Genomic DNA, 20,055 nt, shown 5'->3' on the forward strand with positions numbered 1-20,055 from the left:
CTAGCAACGGGATTGCGAATTGAATCACGTCACGGAAATGAGTAATACTTCCTTATATTTGATATGTAATAATAAATAGATATGTGAGAATTGCAAAGCTGTATCCGGCTTACAAGGAATGCAGCCAAATATTTGACAATTCAAGGGAGATAGTTTAGGGATTATACAGAAACGAAATATCAGAAGAAAAAACAACAACAACTAAGTATAGCCGCTGATGAAGCTCCAGAAGGACATGTCTAGGTTTGTTACTGGTTTGATGTAGCTCTGCAATTGCATTGACCACTTTGCCTCTAAAGGAAGATCCTGATTGATTTAAAAGTCAAACTCTTTATATTTTGTGGACCCGTATAGGCCTCTTTATCTCCACTGTTCCTATAAGTATTTTTGTATATTTAGTTTGTTAACATACGTATTACTTACAAAGTTTCCAGGTTAGGTAAACGTGCAAACACATCAGGGGAAAGAACACGCAGCTTATTAGTTTGTTGTTCACTGCAAGAAAGGTAAACTATGAGATGAATTCACAACAGGATGTGCCTTGCTTTCTAACATAAACACATGAACATGCAAATGATTGCTCTAAAGAAATGTATCTGAAAATTGTCTGTATTTCCTCAAAGCGAAATGGTACACAAATCAGTGTTCTTCATGAAAGCAATTATAATGATATTAATATAATATAAATAAATTTAATAGCCAGTATCCGTTTTTGGTTCACTTGGATAAATAAGGAAAGTGTAAAAAGGTTTATAAAACTATAACAATGTTTAAAAATTGCACGATGTGCAACTTTTAATGACATTTCATGAACTGTCAAATGTGTTCGGAAAATATATGAAATACATTGCTTATGACCGTATCTGCATTGCATTTCAAACTTTAACGAGAATGTATATAAGCCATAGTGACTAATCAACAAGCACAGACAAGTTAACGATTGCACTATTGAAAGATTTATCGTATTTTCATGAATTAACATAATCATTAATTTACTTACGCTGTGCGTGCTTCAGTGGCGTAGCCAGACTTTTTCATCTGGGGGGGGGGGCAAAGGGAGGGGGCGAAGGGTCTGATTGGTGGGGCAGGCTAAGCTAGTACAAAAGACATACCAAACAGTTTGCATGACAAACTGTGGCAAATCGGGTATTGTGTCAGCAACGTAGGGCACAGATGGTCACTCTAGTTAGCTGACGTTTTATGTTATTTCCACATAGGTATTATTAACGATAAAACAGATCACTGAAAAAGTCATCGATAGATCTCTTTAAAAATCTGAATAGACTATGCTCTTTCTGTCAGTATTCAAAGATGATCAGCATGATATCTGACTGGCCTGGGAGTGTAACCACCCCCCCCTCCCCAATCAACAAAAGATGTTATCATTCCCCCTTCGGGCCCTTCTTTTGCACTGTCTAGGGCTCACTCAAACAGTTTAGCGAAGGTTAATTCGCCTATTCTGATGACTGTCTGCGACGAATTCGTCCAAATTGATCCCCTCGGACAGTTCCCTTTCGATATGTAAAACTCCGAGATCACTAAGGCGAGTGTCTGACATTGTGTTCCGCAGATAGGTTTTGACGAGTTTCAATGTTGAGAAGCTGCGCTCGCATCCAGCACTCAATACCGGAATCGCAATGGCAATTTTACAAAGGCGTAACAGCTCTGCAAAGACATCATTATATGGCTCCAGAAACGATGTCAGCGACAGAAGGTTGGGTGGTGGCGTCTCTCCCGTGTTAGCGAACTAGCGCTGGAGGAGTCTCTGTGCTTGCGGAACCTCGTGTTTGAGGTCTTCCATGCTCGCATCGAAAACTTGGCCAAACTGTTCGACGCTCTCCATCGAGAGGAAATCCTGATATACTCTCTGGATTCAGTGATTGGATCCCTCTCATGATCTGGCAGTTTTCTGTGGAGAAGCGCTTGTTCATTTCCGCAAGGGCGTAGGAACCGTGGGGCTGGGGGGGGGCAGCTCCCCCAGTGAAAAATGTGGAGGAGCGGAAGTATCATTCGGCCCCCCCCCCCCCGCTTCGCAAGTCAGAAAACCCCTTTTTCATTTCCAAATGAGAAAAAAATCTCATTTGGAGCACCAAATTGCATCTAAGGCCTGGTGAAAATACAAAATTAAGTTTACAAAATGGAGTAGGTGTTGAAGTGTGCTATATTGCACCAAATTGCATCTGAGGCTACCTGGAAATGCAAAAAATTCCAAAGGGGAGGGGGACACCCCCTCTCCTTAGACCCCTACCCCAGGCCGGCCATCAGTCTTCAGCGCCCCCCCCACTCAAAAGTACCTTCCTACGCCACTGCTTTTTGAAAACGCCTAGCAATTTTAGCGTGCTATGATTTGGGGCGATTGGCTATGCACTTTCAATTTATTTTAAAAGCATACCCATATACATGCAAGAACCAAAAACTCCACTTGGTTATTCTTAACACAAAATATATTTCATTATACGGAAATAAGTCCAAAAATTTTCCTCACCTTAATGCTGTTTGGGATCGGCGGTATATTTCGAATCTTCATGTAATTGTTGACAAGGGCTCTTTGGTTCCAAAAGTAGACTTCGGACAAGTCCGAAAAAAGAAAAATCTTGAGTCTTCCTCTGCCACACACCAATTTCTTGGTCTCGTCATTTTATAAAATTATTATTTAGGCGTTTCGAACTTTTTCGCAACTTCGGCTCTACGATTTTGCGTTTGGTGCATCCGTACATGAGCAGTCTAACCTTGTCAGGGTACAAATACGTTGGTGGTCTGAACAACTCCCTGGTCTAACAAACGTATACGTATGTGTATGCAACTACGACAGTGAAAATTTACGATATCAAATAATAGTGCGGATGTTTGTGGTAGAAAAAAGACAACAAAGTCTGGTTGAACATCTCTACGTTTGCGGTCAACATCGAGAGGGCCGATGAAAGATGATATTACGTAATCATTCCTATCACGTTGCGTTCTCTCACACAGGAAATGAAGGTTAACGTTTTTTAAGTTGACGACATGCCATGGCCTTAGCCTTTAATTAGAACTATAGTTGTAAATAAAGAAAACAGTGTGTTTGGCGAACCTACCAGTATGTGTATGCATGGAGGTCAAAAACAGGTAAAAAAAAACAGGTAAAATGGAGGTAAAAAACAGTTTAACCTCCATGGAGGTAAAAACAGTTTTCCCTCCATTGTGTATGCATGTGTGCATGCGTGAGTGTATGTATGTATGCAATGCATGTACGTGTATAGGTATGGATGGGTGGGAATAACAAATAAGCTGCATTAATAATATATGATGCATTTCATTGAAAATAAGGCTGCAGATATATATATATATATATATATATATATATATATATATATATATATATATATATATATATATATATATATATATATATATATATATATATATATATTTATATATATATATATACAAAAATATATATTTATATATACATATATATATATATATATACTTATATATAAATATATATATGTATATTATTATTATTATTATTATTATTATTATTATTATTATTATTAATATTATTATTATTATTATTATTATTATTATCATTATCCTTATCATTATTATTATTATTATTATTATTATTATTATTATTATTATTATTATTATTATTATTATTATTATTATTATTATTATTATTATTATTATTATTATTATTATTATTATTATTATTATTATTATTATTATTATTATTATTATTATTATTATTATTATTATTATTATTATTATTATTATTATTATTATTATTATTATTATTATTATTATTATTATTATTATTATTATTATTATTATTATTATTATTATTATTATTATTATTATTATTATTATTATTATTATTATTATTATTATTATTATTATTATTATTATTATTATTATTATCATTATTATTATTATTATAGAAAACCAGAGAAATAAGATATGACTCATAATTGAAAAATAAGGAGTAAAGTTTTAGAAAATATATTAGAATTTCGGTCACCTTGGGGCCTTCGTTAGCAATACTTGGCAGTCGAATGAAAAGTACAAAATATACTAACACAATGAAAGTATGACGCTAGATAAGTGTAAGTTGCATTGATGGAATTAAAACCAAATAAACCATGACTATACAGGAAGCGGATGAATGAGCAAAGAACGGATAACATGTTTGTAGAACTGATAGTTGTTAAGGCACTTAAGGGGTCCCAAGTCTTTGTCGAGGCCGGTGACTTAATACGAAGATCCAATCGATTTTTTTACGTTTACGTTCAGTAGCGAGCCTGAAGTTGGGGGGGAGGGGGAATGCAGTGGCTGAAATTCCAACTTGATGGGTTTTGGAGCCAGAAAATTCCGACTGCTGCCTTGTACCCCCCACCCGCACTACTCGTGAACGATACGGTCAGTGTTAGTCAGACATCCCATCTTTCGCGACTGCAATTTTGTTCCGAATTTTTTGCGGTACATTTGTAGCACTGGCCCTCACTTCACAAACTTATTATTCACTCTGGTAAAGCGGGTAAGCAACTGAGTTGAGTTATCTGCTTGATAGGCTACATAGACTACTAACTACAAAAGCTATGTTAATGTAACAAAGGGGAAAACCTTTTTTTCAACAAATTATATTCGACGACATTGTGAATTACCCCAAAATACAGTGCTTTTTCCTAGCGCGCTTAATATTTTTTTCTTGGGGGGGGGGGGGGCTATTTATCACTCACATGATTTTTTTTTTAAATTGTTCACTTCATTCCAACTGAGCATTGGGAATGAAATGAATACTTAAACATTATTCAGAAAAATGTTGAGTTGACGACTGATACGATAAGTTATCAATTAAACATTTTGCAGAAATTTTTCAACTGCTCCATTGGAATGAAGTGAACAATTGAACATTTTGCCAAAAAATGTCCAATTGACGAGATAAGATATGTTGTCAATTAGACATTTTGCAGAAATGTTTTCAATTGCTCAGATGGAATGAAGTGAACAACTGAACACTTTGCAGCAAAATGTCCAATTCACGAGATATGATAAGTTGTCAATTAAACATTTTGTAGAAAATTGTTCAATTGCTCAGTTAAAGCAACTAAGCAATCCAAATTTTCTTTTATTTTTTGTAAGATTTTATCTTGTTATCTAAACAATTTACTGAAAAATTTCACCCTATGGGGCAAAGTTTTTCTCATGTTGATGGCACTTTAAAGCTTCCGTAGATAAGCATTGAGCGTTTTTATCGTATACGTTGTACAGTAGTTTTATTAGGCGTTTTTTTTTACAGTATTCAAAATCACACGAAGTTTTGTATGGTGGAGTATAAAGATCGCGAGATGCAATTTCTAAATTTGACAAGGAAAACGTGGTAAATATGACTGATTAAAGGTCAATTTTGACCGAAAATTGTAGGTCACTCACAAATTACAAGAATATATGAAATTAGAGTGCGACAGTCGGAAAAATTAGAGTGAGACAGTCGGAAATTCGGACTGTCGCACTCAAATTTTCCAACTATCATCAGTTTTACAAAGATTAGGGGTGGGGTGTGAGACACCCCCACCCCTCTAGCGACGTCCCTGAGTGTACGTATACACACGGCACGTCGAATAATACACGGGCGAAACTCGCAGTGTCCTGCATTACCATTGAACTTCTGAGTTCGTATATTTTTCAAGAAACCGACACGGATACATACGACAACGTATACCAATATGTAAATGTCTCTCAAGATCGGTATGTCATAGGCACCTAGATGACTGAATTTCCCAGTGAGGTAAAATTCCTCCTAGATGGTAATCAAACGGTTTAAGAATTTTACCCAAAGGTGACCATAGTTTAATATGGAGCATATATGGGGCCAATACATCATAACTTTAAGCCTTCGAAATAACCTATTGTAGTTGCATATAACAAGGTTTGAACCTAACTGGAGACCAAAACTTCCCCGTATGCAACACCTTTGAAAAAGAGGCGCGGGGGGGGGGGGGGGTCGGAAAGAGGATTCAAGAAAGTTTGTAATATATAGGCTTCTTAAATAGTGCAGTTCCTAAAGGGTCTACTCGTTTGTATTGGGTTTTAATGCCTTCTGAATCGCTTAATTTTCAAACAGTTTCTGTGAAGACTACTATATTTCAGTCATACTTTCTCAAGCGTGGGCACAATGCCTAAGCGTGGGCACAATAAAGTTACTGTCACACATGCATGTTAACCAATATGTATATGTGTAGTGTACGCGGCTGCGTGCAGTACATATTTTGTCTATGTATATATGTTAATCGTAATGTCTTTTTCCCGTGTTGATAGATGGGCTATAGTATGGGGTGCCTCCTATGATAGTAAGAACCCGTTACCATTAAGTACCATTGACGTACCCATCAGTGGCGTCGCCAAGGGGGGGGGGGGCTGGGGCCTGAAAAAAATCGTGCCCCCAGGTGCCCTTCCCCTTCAGATGCGGTTGTAGTGTTAAAAAAAATACTCAGACAAAAAACTTTATTTGCCTAAATAAATTAAAAACATCAATATTGGACAGATGCAAGCCCGAAAATTACTTCAAGTTGCTAAATATAGCACCAGATTGCATCTGAGGACCCTTAAAATTGATCCAAAATTCACAAAGTGGAAGGGAGAACTTTCCCCTATCACCCCTCCCACAGGACGGCATTTAACAATACACATTGTGCCTCCATAAGTAAGTGATGTCCCCCCCCCCTGTACTACATGAAATTGGACAGTAATGATGGATGAAGAACCCGAAGTACATCTGTTTTTCCGTATCACATATTATTTCACAAAAATTACAAAATTTAAACCCCAATGACGTGCGGGCATAATCTATACGAATTCAATACATCACTTACTATAGGTGGTGGCGAGATCCTCAACCCTAAATGTGATAGATTTTGTGTATAACTTCTGCATATCAGTTTCCAATCTTATTTTAATTTTTAATTTTTTTTTATTTTAAAAATTTTAATCAATAGGAAGTGCTGAATGTGAACAAATCCTAAATGAGAGTATATGCCTAGAGTCGGCGAATAAACAATTTTGGTTGTAAAATGTATACATGATATTTTTCTCAAATTGATACATATGACCTTGAATTTTACCCATCTTTTTAATTGTGTTAATGACAATGACATATGTAAAGGAGGATTTTGTAACACCTTTAGATCCAGAGATATGTGTGTTTTCCACGTCGCAAAAAGTACGCCCTCTATTCCATCTTGTTGCTAAAATGTGTTTTTTCCCTCTTTTGTTGGAGACTAGGTATTTTCCTTTATATTGTAACATGATTCAGCTAGGAGTTGATCACAATGCACAGAGTAAATTGGTAAATTTGTATAATTATATTCCAAACAAAATTGAAATAACCCTATCAATTAGACACAAGCATTTTACTGTTTTCCAAAATTATCATTGAAGTTTGATGTATTTTGCCACATTAGGAGGCTTTAAATGTATTGTCAATGTTAGTGCGATTAATTAAGTGAAAATAGCTATGGCTGTAGAAAATCGGAGGGTTGAGCGCCGTAGGCTAGGACTATATTGTAATGGACTTGTCGCAACAGAAATGAGTGTATGTGTTTGTGTATGGGTGAGGCGGGGGGGGGTGGGGTATAATGATATTCTTTATAGCAAGTGATTTTAATGTTATGATCACAAGCTGGCTGAAAAAATATACCATAATATATCTTACAAGCATGCAGCTATTTTTTTTGGTTGGGGGGGGGGTGGTCAGGTCGACCGTTGTTTATATAGGATCAGCAAAGTCGTTGGGAGCTGGGGTTAGCATCGATGTGGGGCAGATCTCCATGCCCCTGCCCCCATATCCCACCGTGCTACTGTTTACAAACAAGTGAAAGCGAAATTTTCCAAATGTATCCATGTAAACCACAAATGAATACTTCTACAGAAAGGCTAACCTAACACAAATAAGACTATAGGCATGCATGTGTGTTTGACAAGTAATACTGATGAGAACTCCGCATAGTGCATATTTTTACACAGTACAACTAAACAAGTCTACTACAGTACTATTATAAAAGTTACCAGCGTTAGCCTTTTCACACAATAGATCTAGCGTATTTTTTCACCTTTCTAGGATCCCAGCATACGTTTTATCAAAAATCGCACCAAATCGGTAATTCACAAAATAATTACTTTGTTTTCTGAAACTTTGAGACCAAATTACCACTTGGCAACCCAATAAAATATATTTATAGGCTTCCGTGGCTTTTACACTATAATACCGCGTGAACTGTTTTAATATTAATGGGTTTTTCATACTTGGATTTTTCATTAGGACTGAATCAGCATTTTTGTAAAATCCACAGTTAATTTTCTTGTATTATTTCCTGATTGTTATTAACCGTTTTAACTTGTTAAAATAATCACTAGACTGCCTATGATATGAATCAGTGCAACGAGCAGTCAACGAATTATTGAAAACAACACATAACAAGTGAGTGAAACTGATTATCTAGCGTTTTCTGGGGTTTTATTTTGGCAAATCTAACGTTTTATTGTTACTTGTCGCTGGTAACCCTGATTATTATTATGCTAACCGTAAATGACCTTTGGCCACCCCGTACTAGTTTTTAGTGATTGACAAATCAGCTGTGCCGCAACCCATTACAACTCCCTGGTAGTACAGTAGATACTGTAGTGTAATCGCACAAAAACATCGTGTGTTATGACACATGTCACATACGTTGTACTCCCTGTCCCAGGGCAACTCCGAATATTGAGCCCATCGTTTTAAATTCTACACTTGTTGCTAGCGTCCATACTGACACGATTTTTATCGTCAACTCTTCTTCGAAATCGGGTGTTTTTCGTAAAAAGCATGCATCCTGAATTCCTGACCATCGTCGATACAATACTATATAATAATCATAACTGACCTATGAATCTAACGTAGCATTGTCACTCTAGGCTATGAACTTTGAAAACGAAAGTTTAGGACCAAATGTACTACTAGTACGCGATTTCCGGCTGCGAATGACACATTTCCAATCCGAATTTTTTAACGGCCCGGGCGCGAATTTCTTTTCCTGAACCTTTCGGGCAGTGTACGTGGAGTTTAGCCAACCAGAGCGAGGCTGTGTTGATGACGTACTACTCAGTAAAGATGGTCAGTCGTGTAAATGCGTCGCTTCAATAACATAAGGTGGAAAACGAAAGACCGCGAGTTCGAGCCCCCGTGTGGATTTTTCCTCCACTTTTTCTCATGTCCAAGTAGTTATGTCCAAGTATTATATCATGAATTGAAAATCGATATTATAAGTTATGTCATGGTTTTAGTGCATGGTCATCTTATATATGAACTCCGAAGATAGTGTTGCGAAAATATATATAGTTTCTTTTCTTTATTTTCCTTCTAGATCTTATTAGAGAGAAATCGGTCTCAGCCCCAAAATGTGGTACATCCGTTTTAGGAAAGTTTATCCTAATTTAAAGGCAGATGACTGGCTAGAATAAAAGACAAGGGAAACAGATATTCATTCTGGAACAATTAAAAAGAGAGGAGTTATTGCATAATAAAACAAGGGCAGTACTTGCACTCTTATTTACATAATTCGCTCATCAGTTTACAACAAATATTTGGCAGTTTTCACAATAAACCGTTAATTACTGGACCTCGTCTCTCACAAGGAGGTGCTATAGGAAAAGTTATTTGATTGCAATCGGACCTCCGTTAGGTGTCCAATTATTATTAGTAATAGCTACCGTGGCCTCTAGTCTAGCTAGATCATAAAATTTCCTAATGCTGTAGGCCTACTGTCACTGTGTACAAATATTGCTGTGTAGATGTGTGTAAACTGTAAGTACGTAACATACTACTGTACCAGTACCAAGTACTGAGTACAGTATCATGTCAATCTGAAGACATTGTAAATTTATACAACAGACAGCGATCATACATCGCCGTTTTTCAACAAAGAAACCGATGCAAACGTCACGTAAGTGTGCACAATGATTCAGTATAATGTTACTATTGCAAGGCCTATATACCTTAATACTTTCTGCTGTAGTACAACAATTATGTTGACTTATTGAATGTGATTTCCCCACTTCAACATTTGGTACGCACGCCGCCATCTTTACTGCAGTATGTCATCAACACAGCCTCGCTCTGATTGGCTAAACTCCACGTACACTGCCCGAAAGGTTCAGGAAAAAGAAATTCGCGGCACGGGCAAGGATCAGATCCATAGTACGGCTCGAGTGCAAATGCGACTGGATCAGTGCATCAGTTTACCCCGTGGAGAGATGATCGTCTGATAAAATCAGAGGACCTGATCTGGATCTTGTATAAAAGCACAAGTCCAAGAACAGATTTAAGAACTTAGGTAAGTGTTAATTTTCAAATTTAATCTTTATAGCAGCAAATATGCTTATATACTTCATTATTGCATACTGTACATGGTGCATATTGCTATAATTTATTTCAGGCTTTTCCAGTTACAAACATCCCCCTCCCCCCCCCAAGAAAAAATAACAAAACAAATAACAGTTTTGGCATATATATGTCCCTGCATGGTCCAGTGTGCAGATTTTTACTCACATTTGTTGCTCTCACTATGTGTGATTGTGGGAACTAGGGACTGTGTCCCAATGGCTAGGAAAATTATTGAAGGTCAGACTATTTTATTGAAGTTAATGAGGTTTGTCCTTTTTTACAAGTTGTACTGAAGTTTGGTAGAACAGTACCATTTTGACAAAATATTGTCAACTAAAAATTCACATTTCAACATTGCAGCATTGATACTGACATTGGAGAAGTCCTTTCCCTCCATACATCCACATACAGTACCTCTCAGATGTGCAAGATTTCTTAACAGGGCTACACAGTCTGCATAAAGTACTAACCTCAGAAGCAATCAATCACAACAATATTGTCTTGCCTGATTGCAACTCCATTGTGGAAATAAAACCTGAAAACTTTGTCCCTTTGGTTGTGGTCAAACAGTGTGTCAATAAAGGATCATATGACACCTAGCCAGTTCATATCACAGTGTAAGGCAGTCTATACTGCAGCAACCAACAGTGAATATATACAGTCTTCAAAAGCAGGGTTAACCACAGAAAGGGAGTAAAACTGTTGAGCAGTGGTCATGCTCTGAGGACTTACTCTTTCAATGCATGCCTTTGGATACTGTTTCACCAGGGAGCTGCTAGTAGCAGCTCCCTGGCTCATGTTATTGTGGTGTGCAGCTGAGTAAATGAAGATTTAGTTGTGCTCATTTGTCATTGTGCTCCACTTTAATGGGAAACAAAATGTGTGAAGGAAACCTAACAAATTTTAACAAATTACCAGTTTTCTGTCAGAATGTAAAGAGGATGATCCTGACAAATTGGACATTGAGCCAACTCTTTTCTAATCTCCACACAAAAGCAAGGGAAATACATCCCTACCTAATACACTTAAAAGGAACGTGAGCATGGATAATGAAATGGAAAATTTGGAAGAGGAACCAACTTTAAATAATCATACTAAAACAAAACTTTCACTGTCGTTTGAATGGGGCAGTCACTGTGAGTCACAACATCAGTACTATTTCTCCAGATACAACAAATGATTCGCTGCAGTTGTACCTTGACATAAGTTCAAATGGAAGTAGTAGCAGTAGCTTTGGTATTGCCAGAGATTTATCTGCATCAATTTCTTCATGTGATCAAAACCTTTTTTATTCACCAGGAGTGAGAAAAAACGAAGGAGACGCAATCAAGCATTTGATCCACTGCCTATGTTCCAATCTGATTGCTGTGATGGTAGCTGTATCAAATCGCTTTCTTACGATGACCTAGAACAGTCTTTTCTAGAGGTTAGTGAAGTGAGGGAAACTGAGCTAAAGCAATTCACTCTGGACAAGATTTGGATTCATCAGGAAAGATCATGTCACACCTGAGACAAATCTTGTTCTATTTATGTAATTTGTGGGAAGATTGTATGTGAGAAAGCATTTTGTATGTTCTTTGGTATTAGTAGCAAGTTATTCAAAGATTGTCTGAAATAATTTCAAGTTGGCAAGAAAAATGCAATTCATTGCAATAAAGGCAAGAAAAGGATGAGAACAAAAACTCCATTTGCACTAGCTTGGATGAGGTGTTTATTTGAACATATTGGAGATTACATGCCCCACAAAACAGAAGTGCACCTTCCAGTGTCATACACAAAGACTTCTCTCCATGCACGCATGAATAAGGAAATGATAGAAATTGGCATTGGTGAACAAAGCATCATTTCCAAGGAATACTTTATGGAAATCTTTAGAAGAGTTCAAGATTCCTAATTATTTTATCTTGTGAATGTGCATGGATTTATGACAGTTATTGTTGCATACATTGCATGGGAAAAGGGGAATAACATTTCAAATTCCTCATAGCTAGTAGCTTTAAATTGATTAACTAGCATGAAGACATTGATAAAGTATATTGAAACTTGTGAGGTCGAAAGTGCTGTTGTAAGACTGTTTTGCCAAAATTCAATTTCACACAAGCAATAGCTGTGTACATTACAAATGATAACTTTCAAGTACTGTACATGGTCTGCTGATCAATCACAATTGGTGGGTTTTAGCCTGGGGTGTCAAAACCACAGGCATTGCATCCTTTTATCTTTGCTGACTATGGAGGCTTTAACTTCATACAATCCAGTGATATTTAATCTGTTTAGTTAACTACATGTGCAGTCCATTAAACATTTCTTCAGAAAAATTCATGTGTCTCTATTGTTAGCTTCAGCTTCAGCAAGCACAAAGACTGTACTGTACATACTGGAGAGAATACACCTCACAGCTAGTGTGCCACTAAAGCTGCATTATCATTCCTTAAAAAACATTAGAATTATTGTCAAACATTTTGATTTAAAGAAGTTCTAAAGAACATGTTACATAAGTTTGATTGCAACCTCCACTCAAATCAAGAGTAAAAGTGCTTTCTGCTGAAATGTCAATGAACAACTCCCTTAGATAGTGACATTTTCAGAAAGTTCCCCCAAATATGCCAGAAATTAAAATATGCTTACCTTTGGTCAAACTTCTTTAATTGTTTTAATTTCCACCTTTGAGGACATTTACCTCAACTGTCCGGGAAAATGATTAGGGTCTTATTTCCAAACATCCCTATCAATTGGTCTAATAAATAACATGAGAAGATGTTGTACAGCTTTACTTGTTCTTTTCTCAATAGCAACTCTAAACACCCTATACTCCTTTAAAGGAATTCTCTAAAGTACCTAAAAGAATGCTTAACTTCAGTTATAATTAGTAACAAAATTCAACATGCTCATTGCATTATTCTATGGGTATTCATAAAAACAACATGGTTCAAATTGACACAATAAAACTCCATCACTAATCACTACATAACTTTTTCTTGATTAGGTTAAGCAGTTCAATTTTACACCATTGTGTGAAGTAAAACTTATACTTTAAATGCTTAATTAAAGTATTTCAACATTATATTTTTCTAGACGACTGAGTTTACTGTGGGTGGTACTTGAAAGAGGTAGCGGAAAGAACGAGGAGTGGAAAGAAAAATGAAGAATGCCGACAATTGCAAGAAGTTCATCTTAATCATCTTAAGTGAGTCAAAATATTTTACTAATTTAGAGTTAAAAGTTGATGTCTGCTTTCCTTTTTGAATCCTTGCAGAAGTCAAAAGCAATAGAAAGACTATCTATTCCTTCAAGTCCTCTATATGTGTGGGTGTGTCAGTGATGCTCCTAGTTAACACTTATCTCTTTCAAAAACTTTCTTGAACTACAAACTGGATATAGTAGCCCTAACTAAGATGATAAACCCTAAAGTTCAGAGAAAGGTCATTGGATCGGTCTCAATTTTTCGTAACAAGTAACTAAAATGGCAGAAAATGAGATAGCCTGGGTCTTTTCTGGCCCTACTTTGAGTGTGCTCTATATTCACAAGCAAAGGCATGTTTGAGTTTTACTTTCCATAGGATCCTTGCCCAGTAGTAGTTGTACGGGAAAAGTGCAAAAAAAAGTCAAGCGGGTGGTACGTTTTATGAACAGCGCCCTCAAACTTAAGAAATCTCACTTCTGGCCCTAATTGGGGGTCCATTTTGGGCCTGTGGGTATATTTCAATTTTTTTTAATACCATTTTTTCAGGAGCGTATTGTTCCTATTTTTAGAAACTCAAGTAAAAACGTTGTGTATTTTGTGTTATCTACTCAAATTTATGACTCGAAAATTGCGAAAATCACCTCGTTCATATGTATGAAAATGCTTGCACAAGCCGATTTGAGTGATTCAAATGACAACAACTTCTTAGCATTAGCATACAGGTGCTTAACAATTAAGAGGGTGGTCCACTAGCATAAGGGCTACCAATAAACTGCATTTCCAGGGTCATATGCCGAACGATGTCTGTGAACAGCACCCTCAAACATCACATTTTACAAATATTTTGGGCTATTTTGGGCATTTCAAGGTCAAATTTGGTCACAATTAAAAGTTTTATTTTTGGTTTTCAATACAAACTAGTAAGATATGTATAGTTATGATGCAAAGAATGTGCTAAAACATATTTTATATAAGTTATTAATGCTCTGGAGGGCAGCTTAAAGTGGCATATATGAGAGTTATATCAGCCCTACAGAAACATGCTTGCGAGGGCAAACAGTGGTAACATTATATCTTCATTCAAGGAGATCATGCTAACAACATTAAAAACTATTGAAATGTATTAAAAGGGTTCTGTCTAATACTCTTTGGCTCCCACCCCCCCCCCCCCCCAACACCCTCCCCATAGTGCACTATGCATATTTGTATACATGCATACAGTATGTGACTGACTTCTACTGCAAAGAGACTGCATAAACATGCATTCAAGGTATACTGAATTATTGGTATGGTCCACAGTGTGCACTATATATGTGTGTACATGTTCAGTACAGTGTTATTTTACACCAAGTACTATTAAATACACACTGTCCAAAATAATGAACAGTATACACACTGTACATGTATTTACTGGTTAAACATTCCTTTTAAATTATTGAAAGTCTTTTAATTTATTGAATTAGCAAAAGAAGTATACACTACATTGCAAATATTTAAAAAGACATTGAAATATGCACTATGCACTATACTGTATATGTGTGTACATGTTCAGTACAGTGTTGTTCTACACCAATTACTATTAAATAAACACTGTCCAAAAACATGTACAGTACACACTGCACATTTATGTACTGGTTAAACATTCTTTTTAAATTATTGAAAGTCTTTTAATTATTGAATTAGCAAAAGCATACACTTAATTGCAAATATTTAAAATGATATTGAAATATGCACAGTATTGAATGGAATGACCAGTACACAGTGTGTACTGTACATGATTGTGGACAGTGTGTATTTATTTAGTGCTTGGTGTAAAAATAACACTGTACTGAACATTTACACACATATATAGTGCACACTGTATGTATGCACTGGTTCACATTCATATTCTAATCTGATATAGGGTTGGGTAGAGGATGTGGGTGGGAGGGGTGAGTTACATGCATACAGACAATTTGAAGCAGAAGATTACCTTACCAAATAATTCAGTATACCTTGAATGCATGTTTATGCAGTCTCTTTGCAGTATTAAAATTCAGTCACATATGCATACAAATCTGCATAGTGCACTATGGGGAGGGTGCTGGGGGGGGGGGGGTGAGAGGGAGTCAAAGAGTACTAGACAGAACCCTTTTAATAAATAACATTTCAATAGTTTCTAATGTTGTTTTACATGGTCTCCTTGAATGAAGATACAATGTTACCACTGTTTGCCCTCGCAAGCATGTTTCTGTAGGGCTGATGTAACTCTCATGAGCCACTTTAAGTTGGTTGCTAGGCGGGGTCGTAACCTAGCAACGAAAAAGTTTCAATTTTCTTTTTGTGCCCAATTTCATCCTTTGAGACATATGGCAGGACACCATATCAGTTCCAGGCGATTCTAAGAGGGTCGACGTGGAATCGACCCAAAAATCTGTTGATTTGGCATGGATTGACCCATATATCATTTACATTATTTCTCAAATGATATTGGATCAAAACTCAAATCAATATTTCTTTTCTGATATCGTAAACCCTGTATCAGTTAAGAGTTTATTTTGTATCATAATATGTTCTATTTTTACTAGGTCAAAAGGAGAGCAGTAACATCTTGCCCGCACTAAGGCGTGCCAGGTTTCTTTGGAACTGAATACCCTTATAGTCGATGAAATGGACCAATCAAAGACTGATCTGCCACATTTTGTCCAGAGTGAAAAGGATGTAAAACATCCACATCCACATAACAGGTCAGTACTGTATTATCATGGAGGTCTGTTTTACCTCCATGGTATTGTGAAGTGACCTAAGAGTGCACAAGACGGAAAGTGTTTATGTCGTTATAAGTGTAAACATCACGTTTTCTGGTTTCCGAGAAATTGTAATCCTACAGTATGAAATTGTAATGTCATGTTGGTGTATAGTACAGTATGTATGTGCGTGAGCAGTATGTGTGTGTGGGTGTTTATACAGGGTGTTTGTTTGTATGATGCCTTGTTTAACAACACAATGTCTCAAGAGGGGAAGCTTGATTATCTTCATAAATAGTATAAGGATGGACACCTAAGGTTACAAGAAGTCTAGTGTTCCTATTGTTTTGGTTGAGGTCAAATCAATTCTGTTCTTTATTTTGTTGTTCTGATAAAGATTATGGCCTTAGTATCCATCAAATATTATGTGACTGTTTTGTTTTGTTTGTTAAAGCACATAGTAGGTTAATTATCAAACTTTATTTAATAGCAGAAAACAAGTAATAACAACCTCTTTATCATACATGTCAATGAAGTAGTATATATTCATTCTTCTCTTTCTTTTCAGGTGTCCTAATTCACACTAAAGGTCCATGTGACAAGTTTGCATATATGTTATGACTGATCTGAAGCATATCCAACATGATTCAAACATGACCATTACATGCAATTTGTGGACACTAGTGAAGCACAAGGATACTCTTGGGAAGGATCTGTTTTTGCAAATGGATAATTGTTACAGGGAGAATTAGAACCGCTATCTTCTGTCCTTCTGCCCTTCTGCACCTTGCTTTTAGAGTTGAAGATCTTCAGAGTGGTGATATATATAAATGTTATAACTTTGCTAAAGAAGTTATTGAAGTATCTGACTATATTCAAGTTGGGAATATAGCAGCCGTAAACCTCATTGATTCAAGCACACGACCATACTTTGGAGAAGTCACTAAAATTTAAAAGGATGAGGTTATTTTACATTGGATGAAGGGATCCTGGACTGGAGACTGGAATCTGCTAGACTGTGGCCAAGGAAGAAATAAGCAGCCATACACACCATCAGTTTCTTTCCATTCCTTAATGTTCTGGGACTTTCATTTAACCCATAAAAATCGCCTTCCAAAGAGGGAAGTCTGTGACTTGAAAGAAAGATATGCAGCTATAGATAAAGAATTTGAGCTGAATAACTAGGAAACCTTATGTTTTACACATACTATTGATTGGGCAGTGTGTACTCTTATTTTTTACATCAACTTGTGTAAAAGAAGATATGTAGTTTTGAAAAACACACACAATTTTGTTGGTGTATTGCTACACTTAACTGGTTGGGGCGTACTGGTACGCCCCAAAGATATATACAATTTATCATAGGGGTGTATTTCTACTCTAAACTGGTTGGGGCGTACTGGTACGCCCCACAGATATATACAATTTATCATAGTGGTATATTTCAACACTTAACTGGTTGGGGCGTACTGGTACGCCCCAAAGATATATACAATTTATCATAGTGGTCTATTGCTACACTTAACTGGTTGGGGCGTACTGGTACGCCCCAAAGATATAAACAATTAATCATAGTGGTGTATTGCTACACTTAACTGGTTGGGGCGTACTGGTACGCCCCAAAGATATATACAATTTATCATAGTGGTATATTGCTACACTTAACTGGTTGGGGCGTACTGGTACGCCCCAAAGATATATACAATTTACCATAGTGGTATATTTCAACACTTAACTGGTTGGGGCGTACTGGTACGCCCCAAAGATATGTATATAATTAATCATAGTGGTGTATTGCTACACTTAACTGGTTGGGGCGTACTGGTACGCCCCAAAGATATACACAATTTATCATAGTGGTCTATTGCTACCCTTAACTGGTTGGGGCGTACTGGTACGCCCCAAAGATAAATACAATTTATCATAGAGGTGCATTTCTACACTTAACTGGTTGGGGCGTACTGGTACGCCCCAAAGATATATACAATTTATCATAGTGGTGTATTGCTACACTTAACTGGTTGGGGCGTATTGGTACGCCCCAAAGATAGAACTTATTACAAGTAGAGGTGTATTGCTACACTTAACTGGTTGGGGTGTATTGGAACGCCCCAAAGATACAAAAAAAAATTGTACAATATATCCATTTTGCCCCAAAATGACTATTTATCAAAAAATACTTGTATTTTATGTTCGCTTTGGGAAAATACCAAAAATAATCATATATTAAATTTTTGCTATGTTTTGTCAACTTGATTGATAAAAATCTTTGCTTTTGTTAGTAAGTGATGGTTTATTCAAAATTCAGTGAATGTTATGGCTAAATTGCTTAATTTGTTAGTATCTGTAACAGCAAACTCTTTTAAGACATCTAATCCACCAGAATAGAGATAAAATGTTTATGTCTGCTCGTTTTACTATGAATTAACAAGGTAACACTGTTGTGTTAAATTATTCCATGTAAATGGCTATGTATCCTGCATTTCTGAATAAATGTATATTTACAGAATTTTACAAATAAGAAATGTTACATGCAAATAAATGAGAAAATACGCAACATATTTCAAATGTCATATTTTTCATGTACTTATACAATGCAAAAACCAGGCCTTGGTTAACAGACCACATTTCAACGTAAAAGGGTTGAATTCACTCGTACATCTTTCATTTTTCAGCTTTTACTTGGAGAAAAAGTGAAAAGTCATATTTCCTTAATTACCCAAATGTTTCCTAGTCTCTTTATTGTTAAGGTAAATTGTTTAAGTTAATTTAAATTTTTACTTGAAAAGGAAAATTTGTCCAGACTGTGTATCGTTATACCTTATCCAATGATCATGATCATGGAGATCCGTTTTCGTTTTAAAGGAATAATTAAATACTGTCTCAGTTTTATGAAATAAAATAATATGCAAAGCCTGAATACGGAGCCAGTGAAATCACCTACTGTTGTTCCCCGTTATGGACATATATATCGTAGACATGTAATTCACTTCATTAAACTGAGTTCATTGCAAGCTCATTTGGGAGTGAAATCATGTAAGCATGTCAAAAATATAATCATTGTGCGTCAACACGTGTTATAAATTACAGATTTACACATGTCGTGACTTTCCTCTAGTATACTTAATAGTTAATGATTCTCAGCTATGACAACGTTGAAAGTCGGGAGATTGTTCTCGGGAAATAACATTTTCGCTCTAAGCTAGTAAAGAGACTGTTCCAACTAACTTTCACTTGTCCTAAACTCATGGGGAAAGAAGAGCTGATGTTTTTTTTTAACACGAATGCAATCACAACTCAACTCTTGAAAAGGACAATTAGTCTAGACCGCCAATCCCAATGTAGAATTCACTAAACACCCATTTATTAAGAAGAAATAAACATAGAGTAATATACTTTCCACTTTCCAACATTGTCACATGCAAAACATGATTCTTGGTTCTTTTCAGGTTACTTAATCAAAACAACTTGACGGCTCTTCCTGAACATATATTTTCTGATTTGATTTCCTTACAGTATTTGTAAGTTTACATATATTTTCAATTATTAATAATATCAATAAATTTATTGATTATTGAAAACTATTCATTGACTATTCATCATTATATCGTGTTTAGATTTTGTGTTCTTCCATCTGGATGAGTGTCCAATTATGGAACTTTTTTGACGAATATTAGTTGGATTAGAATGGTGCACGGTAACGTAGCAATAACAAATGCACAATTGTTCCTTTAAGGAAACGGTCAAAT

General features: G+C 36.1%; 1 protein-coding gene across 17 annotated transcripts in view; it reads left to right on the plus strand.

The window, feature by feature from the left end:
• LOC139982975 (uncharacterized) overlaps positions 1–20,055 on the plus strand; it is a 68,672-nt gene that overhangs the window by 21,440 nt on the left and 27,177 nt on the right. For all 17 annotated transcript variants that reach the window (XM_071996241.1, XM_071996238.1, XM_071996242.1 and 14 more), the window contains one exon: positions 19,756–19,827. In XM_071996241.1, the coding sequence (XP_071852342.1) occupies positions 19,756–19,827 (72 nt within the window). The remainder of the gene's footprint in view (positions 1–19,755; positions 19,828–20,055) is intronic.

This window comes from Apostichopus japonicus, chromosome 16 (assembly GCF_037975245.1).
Source record: "Apostichopus japonicus isolate 1M-3 chromosome 16, ASM3797524v1, whole genome shotgun sequence".
Lineage (NCBI taxonomy): Eukaryota > Metazoa > Echinodermata > Holothuroidea > Aspidochirotida > Stichopodidae > Apostichopus > Apostichopus japonicus.